Genomic DNA, 9642 nt, shown 5'->3' with positions numbered 1-9642 from the left:
GAGGTCAGGAGATTGAGACCATCATGGCTAACACGGTGAAACCCTGTTTCTACTAAAAATACAAAAAATTAGCCGAGCGTGGTGGCGGGCACCTGTAGTCCCAGCTACTCGGGAGGCTGAGGCAGGAAAATGGCGTGAACCCGGGAGGCGGAGCTTGCAGTGAGCTGAGATCGCACCACTGCACTCCAGCCTGGGCGACAGAGCAAGACTCTGTCTCAAAAAAAAAAAAAAAAAAAAAAAAAGGAAAAGAAAACACCTTAAATGCCCCCCTTGTTTCCCCTTCTTCCATCACAACTGTCTCTACCTGGGATGAGTCTGGACCCGCTCCTGCCCACATCCAGGCCGGGGAACCCTGCCCTGGGAAACCATCCAGCAGGGCAGGCAGGAGGAGGAAGGGGCTGCAGCCCGTGGAGGAATTCTCCAGGGAGTTGAGGGAGTGCTCACTGGAGAGAGCCCATTTCCCCGGGAGCATATAGGAGAGGGTGGGAGACAGCTGCAGGGAAAGCCCTGCTACAGGGAGGGCCTAGTCAGGGATGGCAGCCCTTGGATTTAAGGCCAAAGCAATCCTTGTGAATGTTATTCAGCTGCAGAGATGAATGCTTAATTTATCCAGGCTGGAGTTTGCCACGTGGTTCTGATGAAAACAGTGGGGATGCTGAGACTGCTGGCTGAAGGGATGGGGCACTGAATCTACATAATGATGACCCGAGGTCCAAGCGTGCTTGTTTACTTACTGTTTAGAAACCATTCGTATCTTGAGTGCAGGGCATGACTGTGTTCTCCACTGCAATCCCATCCTGTTGTCGGTCACCTTCCTGAGCAAGTGCTCTGGCGGCAGGGGAGAAAGGCTGGAAGGACAGAAGTATGGGTGGAGATGTCTGAGTGCATGGTCAGAAGTGGGTCACCCTGGAGATGGCCTGCTCCAGGGGGTGGCCCAGGATGTGGGAGACTGAGAGGTGGCGTCAAGGGAGGGGTACCAACCTCTTTCAGTATGCTAGTATTTTCCTGACTTTACCACTGAGAGCCCCACGTTCCAGGAACCTCCCCATTCCTAGGTGAACCAGGCCAGTTTGTCACCCTAAGTGGAGGACAAGAATATCCTGGAGAAGCCAGGGTGTTGGCAGGTGGTCTGTGGAAGCTACAGTCACACAGGGTTGACCTCGTGGGCACACATCATTTTTTGTCACACTTTGTATGTGTGACCCCTTGTGCATGTTTGTTCATCTGTGGGATGGGGCTTTTTCCTAGCCCTGAACTCCAGGAATAACAACTATGTTGAAAATGGCAAATATTTTCAAGAGTGGGAATACCAAAGTGTGGCTACATTGGCATTTTTGAGTCTGCAAATTAGGTGCATTTTACTCAGAGCCTTAAGAAATCAACAAAAGTAACCTGGCTAATTCTTTCTTTTCTTTTTCTTTTTTTTCTTTTTTTGAGACTGAGTTTCGCTCTTGTCACCCAGGCTGGAGTGCAATGGCACAGTCTCGGCTCACTGCAACCTCTGCCTCCCAAGTTGAACCGATTCTCCTGCCTCAGCCTTCTGAGTAGCTGGGATTACAGGTACCCACCACCAGCCCCAGCTAATTTTTGTATTTTTAGTAGAGACGGGGTTTCACCATGTTGGCCAGGCTGGTCTCCAACTCCAGATCTCAGGTGATCCACCTGCCTCAGCCTCCCAAAGTGCTGGGATTACAGGCGTGAGCTACCGCACCTGGCCTAATTCTTTCTTTTCTATTGGAAAATTAACTGCTGATTCTCTGCAGTCGTGTCTATTTTCTTAGAACTTCTAGTAATGGTAATTTGTAGTATGACATGAAAGGACTATATATCAATATCATAAATTCATTTAATCAAGCACACAAATCATATCAGGAATGAAATAGTCTTTGGTTAAATAGATCTAGTTTTGAAAACAGATTTCACATTTTACATGCATTACATGGCACAGACAAATAATCACATCATTACAATTCAAATTGTACAATAATTAACTTTCTGTTATAGCAATCAAATAAGCATCAATAAATTATCCTAGAGAGGTTTTATTTTCAGAACAGTATTTGATAGTTCAATTATTTAAATAAATACAGACTTTTTGGAAAAATTGTAGAAATACCTTTTTTTTTTTTTTAAGAGACAAAGTCTCACTCTATCACTCAAGTGTGGTGGCATGATCACAGCTCACTGCAGTGTCAAACTCCTGGCCTCAAAGCAATCCTCCCACCTCAGCCTCTTGAGTAGCTAGAACTACAGGTGTGCACCACCATGCTGGGCTTTTTTTTTTTAATAACCATTTTTTGTAGAGATGAGGTCTCACTATGTTGCCCAGGCTGGTCTTGAACTCCTGACCTCAAGTGATCCTCCTGCCTTGGCCTCCCAAAATGTTTGGATTACAGGCATGAGCTACCTTGCTCAGCCTAGAAATACTTTTCAACCAAAAAGCGACTCTCTTATAAACAGCTAATATATACAAGGCATATTGAAATAAGTAACATCAGAATTATACTCTATGTCAAAATCATGGATATATATAGTCACTGTAAATAAAAACATGGTGGTCTGGATAGACTTTAATTAGCTTATTCACTAAAACAGAATTATTTCCCACAATATTTAGGGGAAGATTGCTGGAAATATAGTTCTTCTCTATAAAATCAGTGGAGAATCATTATATACACACTTGGATACTTATATACACCTATAGCTTACTCAACGTGTTTATATCAGAAATTTGAAGATGTCCTCTCCTCCTAAGTGACCCACTTAAAATCTATACAGCAGATTTGTTGAATTCTTATTAATTTGTATTTAACATTAAATTGAACATATTTAGGAAAATTTTAAAGAATTTTACACCTCTTCTGCAAATGGATATATTAACGGTTAACAAATGAAATGCTGTCTCTTTGTACTAGGTTTTGGCTTATAGCTCAGTTCCTCATTTTATTAGGGACTAATAAGAGAGAGAGAGTATAAATGCTTTATTAAGCTAAGCCCTAAATCTTGTTTATGTTAAGCTTTTTACTCAGAGATAATTGTAGATTCTGAGATAGTTGTAGATAACTGTAGATTCACATGCAGTTGTAAGAAATAATACAGAGATCCTGTGTTCTTTTTACCCAGTTTTCCCCAATGGCACATCTTGCTAAACTATAGTACAATATCCCAACCAGGATTTTCACATTGATTTGGTCAAGATACTGAATATGTCCATCACCACAAGGATCTCTTGTGCTATCCTTTTACAGTTACGCCCAACTCTCTTGTTCTCCCCACTCCTCCCTGGCAACCCCTAATCTATTCTCCATTCCTATAATTTTGCATTTCAAAATGTTATGTAAATGGAATCATACAGTGTGCAAACTTTAATGATTGGCTTTGCTCACTCAGCACAATTCTCTGGAATTCATCCCAGTAGTCGCCCATGTCAGTAATTAGTTCTTTTTTATTGCTGAGTAGTATTCCAGGCATAGAGGCACCACCCACTGTTTCACCAGCCACCCATTAAAGGCCATCTGATTTCTCCAAGTTTTTGAACATTATGGATAAAACTGATATGAACATTCATGCACAAGTTTTTGTGTGAACCTCTTTTCATTTCTCTGGTATAAATGCCCAGGAGCAATTGAGGGTCAGTATGGCAGTTGTATGTTTAGTTTTATGAGAAACTGGCAAATGGTTTTGCGGAGTGGCTGTTCCATTTTATATTCCCACCACTAGTGTATGACTGACCCGGTTTATCTGCATCCTTGTCAGCGTTTGGTGTTATCATTATTTTTTATTTTAGCAATTTTGGTAGCTATGTAGTGATATCTCATTGTAGTATTAGTTTGCAGTTCCCCTAGTGACTAGTGCTGTTGACTGTCTTTTCATGCCTTTTCATGCGCTTATTTGCCATTTTTATATCCTCTGCAGTGAAATGTCTGTTCATGTGCTCAATTTTCTAATTAGAATTTTTTAACTGTTGAGTTTTGACAGTTCTTTATATATTCTAGATACTAATCCTTTGTTGGATATGTGGTGTGGAAATATTTTCTCTCAGTATGTGGCCTGTCTTCTCGGCCTTTTAACATGGTATTTTGCAGAACAAATGTTTTAAATTCTGATGAAGTTTAATTTATCAAATTTTCTTTTATGAATTGTGCTTTTGGTATCAAGTCTAACAACCCTTTGCTTAGCCCTAGTTCCAAAAGATTTTCTATATCCTATAGTTTTATAGTTTTACATTTTATGTTTACAGATATGATCTGAGTTAATTTTTGCATAAGGTATAGTTTAGTCCAAGGTTCATTTTATTTTCCTGTGGATATCCACTTACTCCACACTTATTGAAAAGGCTATCCTCTGTTGAATTAGTTTTGTACTTTTGTAAAAGAAAATCAGTTGAGCATATTTGTGTGGGCCTATTTCTAGATTCCCTATTCTGTTCCATCAATGTATTTCTATGCCTCCACCAAATACCACACTTCTTGAATACTGTAGCTACATCATAACTCTATATTAAATAGAATGATTTCTCCTACCTTATTCTGCTTTTACAAGATTGTTTTAGCTATTTCAATGCCTGTGCCTTTCCATGTAACTTTTAAAATAAGCTTGTCTAGGTCTACAAAATCCTTGTTGAGATTTTGATAGGAATTGCATTAAACCTAGAGATGGAGATGGGGAGAACTGATATCTTTACTGTTTGTATCTTCCAATCCAAGAAGATGGTATCTCTCTCTCTTTGTTTAGGTCATTAATTTCTTTTCTTAGCATTTAAAAATTTTCACTACATAGGTCCTGTGTAAGTTTTGTTTATACGGAAGTATTTCACTTTGGAGTGATTGCAAATGGTATTGTGTTTTTAGTATTTTTCCCCACATGTTCATCGTTAGCATAGAGAAATGCAATTGACTTTTGTATGCTGATCTTTTGTCCTGAGACCTTGCTGCACTCACTTACTAGTTCCAGAGTTTTTTTTTAAAAAAATAGATTATTTGGAATTTCTATGTAGGCAATCCTCTCATCTCTAAATAGGGGTACTTTTTTTTTCTTTCGATCTGTATGCATTTAATCTCTTTTTCTTGGCTTATTGCCATGTCTAGAACTTCCAGAACAGCCTCTAACATTTTAATCAATGTAAATTTCTAGAGATTTGCTGAAACACACTTGCCTGAATGGAGACCATCAAACTTAAAACTATGAATTTTCAACACTATTCTTACCCAACCTTTTCAGGTTTCATTTCCTGTAATTTGGATAAATAGCTGATAACATTCATCAGTGGTTATAAATGGCATCCACTGGGCAAAGTCCTTTGAAGCAGCAGTGACCTTTAATGAGCTAAATGGAACCTGACTATAAACGCAAACCTAGCCAGGGGACCTTATCTGCAAGACAGGATCAGGAGGCAGAGAAGCTCCCAGTATTAAGGTGTGAGGTTGACTTATGCAATACATTTGAGCATGTCATTTGTTCTTCCAGCTTTCTCCCCATTTTTCTAAATTGGGAGTAGCAATAATTTTAAACTCTGAAAATATAAAATTCCCTCAGAAGTACCTTATTCTTATATATTAGAAATCACCACTGTTAGGAACTCTTTTGAGGACTGGCTTATGACAAATAAAGAATTCTCTGCATCTTACTATGTTTTTAGCAATAGATAATTAAAATATATTTTGACAACTCAAGCTCTCATCGTATGTTATTTTGTTAAGCAAAAGTTCATAATCATTAATAACACTTTTATTTACTTGAAAAATGTATATTTCCTACATATAGTGATGTGTTTTTTATGTTATACAACCTCCCTAACCTACCAAAGAAAGTTTGTAGCCATTACAGAAAGACAGAAAACTTGGGACAGCTCAACCCTTTACAGGTTTTAATGATCAGAGGTCTTAGATATATATACATAGGTCCATGTAGACCTTAGAAGTGTACACAGGTACAGTCTAATTTCTCAAAAACACTAGGAGCTCCTACATATAATATGTAGAAAGTTTTAAATCTGTAGTAAGAATCAAATTTCAGAGACTTTTTTTTTTTTTTCCAAAAGCAAGAAACATCATCTCCAGGCAAGCTAGTCCTTCTTTTTTACAATCACTTTACTGATTTTCCTGGTTCAATTTCTACCCATGCATTTCAATAACTCTTTTGTTGTTAAAACTGGATGTCTTGTAGGAACCACTCCACCTGTGTCTGCAGTGAGCTGTCGGGGATGTGGACTCAGCCCCTCTGAGTCTAGTTTTCTTGTCTGTAAGAGCCAATGATGACGTGCATCTCATTGGTTGCAGGGCTTAAATGAGATGGCTTCTGTTGAGGGCCTGGCCCAGGGCCAGGCAGGCAGTGGGCCCTCAGTTACTGGCTTCCTTTCTTCCTTCTGTAACGTGCTGCCTTTACTTTCCCAGCTTCACCCACTCCCCTCTCCGCTTTCCCCACCACAGAATGGAGAGCTTCTTATTTTGGATGCCCCTGTTCATGCATGAGAGAGGGGAACCCTTGCCAGAAGTATGAGCAGCAGGGATCTGGGGAGCTTAATGTCAAAGCTACTCCTTTCTCTTTAATGACTGCCATGGCTGCTTACATAGAGAAGGGCTATGCACAAAGCACCCTATGTTCTTACACTGTTTTCATGTTATGGTGGGAGAAAAGCTGCATTCTAGCCAGTATGACCTAATAGTGCATCTGCAACCCACCAGCAGGAGGAGTAATCCACGGACACACAGTCCTCCACCCTCACCCTAAAAACAATATTGTGGCTGCATGATGCACAGTCAGCTGCTTCGTGGTCACAGTGAGCTTAGAACCAAGACTGCATTTGGCAGAGCAAGCAACAAAGATACTCTCACAATACAAAGCAATCACATTGTAGGTACAGGCATTTTTTTTTCTTAAACAATGAAACAACAATGATCTCAACATGTCATTTTGACCACCAGCTATTATATGATTTCTGAATCGGTGAGTCTGGATTGAATACAATGGAATAAAGACTATCTACGTGAAGTATCTGTGTGAGTTGGAGATCTGCAAATGACCACTTTAATCTCAAATCTAGCATAGAGTTCCCTGTTCACCCTCTCTCATTCTGCTGCAGGGATGGCAGGGCTGCTATGAACCCTTCAACAAAGAGACAGTGGTCAATAGCTGTCTGCATCACTGAAAAGGTTTTCATTTAAGTGCAAACACCAAGGACTTTCTTCTCACTCCATCAGGCCTTTCTGGGAACTGCTTTGAAATATTCCTCCCTTGAAATATTGGATGCGCCTCCATACCATTTCTGAAGCCAGATATGTTCTATCCTCATCTTCATAAAGAACCATTCATATTGACGAGGCCACTTCCTCATCCCTGGGTGCCTGCAGGAATAAAGAGAGACCACAGTAAAGCTGCTCTTATCAGAGAGGTGCACCCTGGGCCAAGTCATAGGACCTCCAGAGTCCAGGCCTCATTTGGGCTGACAGCTGCTCACATCAGCCAGAGGCAGAACCAGGGAGCTGAGTGTCAGTGCCTGGGACCACCGTAGGAAGCCAGGGACTGTAGACCTTACCCCATGTGGCTAGAGGCTCAAGACGTGGGCCAGGCTCCTTGGTGTGAATCTCAGTTCAACTGCTGATGAGCTGTGACGCCAGTGGGCTGTTGGCACTCACAAGCCTCTGTCTCATTACCTGTCACGTGGAGTGATGCTGATGTGGCTCTTCATAGGGCTGTGTGGGGAAGCAGGCAATGAACCACACAGAAAACACCTGCAGAGAGTAAGTGCTCAGTGGAGGCTGGTTACCATTCTTTGGAAACATAAAGAAAGGCTTTATGCATCTCTATATGAAATGTTAACAAAATGGTGAGCTTGTGAAACCAGTTCGTTCATGGGAAGATTTCCAGTCGTGCAGCAGGCTGAGAGCTACTGAGGCAGGTGAGAGCCAGCTAGAGTTGACAGGCAACGTCACATCCAGTCTTGTGCTGTTGACTGACTTGCCTCTCCCCGACACATACCCCTAAACACGCTGCAGTATCATTGAGGGCAGGGGCTGTGGCTTACTTCTTTTTTTTAACTTCATAAAAATTTCCTTTATATCTAAAAAATGTCATAAACATAATTCAAAGACCAAGTCCAAACTGGGAAAAACATTTCTTACAAAGCAAATGCAATAATAGGTTGATGATGTTTATTTATTAAAACTTTTTTTTTTAGAGATGGAATCTTGCTCTGTTGCCCTGGCTGGAGTGCCATGGCGGGATCATAGCTCACTGCAGCCTCGATCTCCTGGGCTCAAGCGATCCTCCTGCCTCAGCCTCATGAGTAGCGTGCCACCATGCCTGGCTAATTAAAAAACATTTTTTTTTTTTTGTAGAGATGCAGTCTCACTATGTTGCCCGGGCTAGTCTTGAACTCCTGGCCTCAAGCAATCCTTCTGCCTCAGCCTTCCAAAGTGCTGGAATTATAGGTGTGTGCTACCACACTCAGTCAATCATCTTTTTAAAGAATAATTTATTTTGAAACAATAATAAACATACAGGAAAATTGCAAGTACAGTATCCAAAACTATTTTATTTTCTTAATCCATTTGAACAAAAGTTGCTGATCTGATGCCATAACACCCCAAATATTATGCAGCCAAGATAATAACATGATTGTTGTTTTAAGAAACCTACTTTTGTACTGATAACTGGAACAAAGTTTGATACCTGGAAGCGGTGCTGGTGCAACAAACCCTAATCCATGGGGCACTGGCTCTGAGCCCAGGCACTGGGTGGAAGCTGGGAGGACCCCGAGGAGACTGACAGTGAGGGCTTATAAAAAGGTAGTGCCTGGCTGGGCGTAGTGGTTCACGCCTGTCATCCCAGCACTTTGAGAGACTGAGGCGGGAGGATCACATGAGGCCACGAGTTCGAGACCAGCCTGGACAACATGGCAAAACCCTGTCTCTACTAAAAATACAAAAATTAGCCAGGCGTGGTGGTGCACACCTGTAATCCCAGCTACTCGGAAGTCTGAGGCACAAGACTCACTTGAACCCAGGAGGCAGAGGTTGCAGTGAGCCGAGATCATGCCACTGCACTCCAGCCTGGGCAACAGACCTGGACTGTCTCCAAAAAAGGTGGTGCCTGTGGGTAGTCCTAGCTACTCAGGAGGCTGAGGCAAGAAGATCCCTTGAGCCCAGGAGTTGAAGGCTGCAGTGAAATATGATTACGCCACTGCACTCCAGCCTGCACAAAAGAAAAAATCCTTGTCTCTAAAATTAAAAATAAAAGCAGAAAAAGCTACTGAAAGCTGGAGGTAAAGGGATCTACATTATGTAGTGGTAGGCAAACTTGGCAATGCTGTTGTCTGTAGTTAGGCAGAAAATAGGAAATGTTCACATCTTTCACCCACTTTTTGATGGGGTTGTTCGTTTTTTTCTTGTAAATTTGTTTAAGTTCCTTGTAGATTTTGGATATTAGACCTTTGTCAGATGGGTCGATTGAAAAAATTTTCACCCGTTCTGTAGGTTGCCCGTTTGCTCTCTGATGATAGCTTCTTTTGCTGTGCAGAAGCTCTTTAGTTTAATTAGATCCCATTTATCAATTTTGGCTTTTGTTGCAATTGCTTTTGGTGTTTTAGTCATGAAGCAAAAGAAGACATTTATGCGGCCAACAAATATATGAAACAAAGCTCAT

The 9642-nt window shown here is 41.2% G+C and overlaps 1 protein-coding gene across 1 annotated transcript in view; it reads right to left on the bottom strand.

Moving 5' to 3' along the window:
- Positions 1-1828: 1828 nt before the first annotated feature.
- Positions 1829-9642, bottom strand: part of CREG2 (cellular repressor of E1A stimulated genes 2) — a 41690-nt gene continuing 33876 nt past the window's right edge. Inside the window, exon 4 of the mRNA XM_515663.8 lies at positions 1829-7343. Within this exon, the coding sequence (XP_515663.4) occupies positions 7196-7343 (148 nt within the window). The 3' untranslated portion in view covers positions 1829-7195. The remainder of the gene's footprint in view (positions 7344-9642) is intronic.

Source organism: Pan troglodytes, chromosome 12 (genome assembly GCF_028858775.2).
Source record: "Pan troglodytes isolate AG18354 chromosome 12, NHGRI_mPanTro3-v2.0_pri, whole genome shotgun sequence".
Taxonomy (NCBI): domain Eukaryota; kingdom Metazoa; phylum Chordata; class Mammalia; order Primates; family Hominidae; genus Pan; species Pan troglodytes.
The sequence above is the reverse complement of the archived record's forward strand: the minus strand, read 5'-3'. Positions and strand labels throughout refer to the sequence as shown.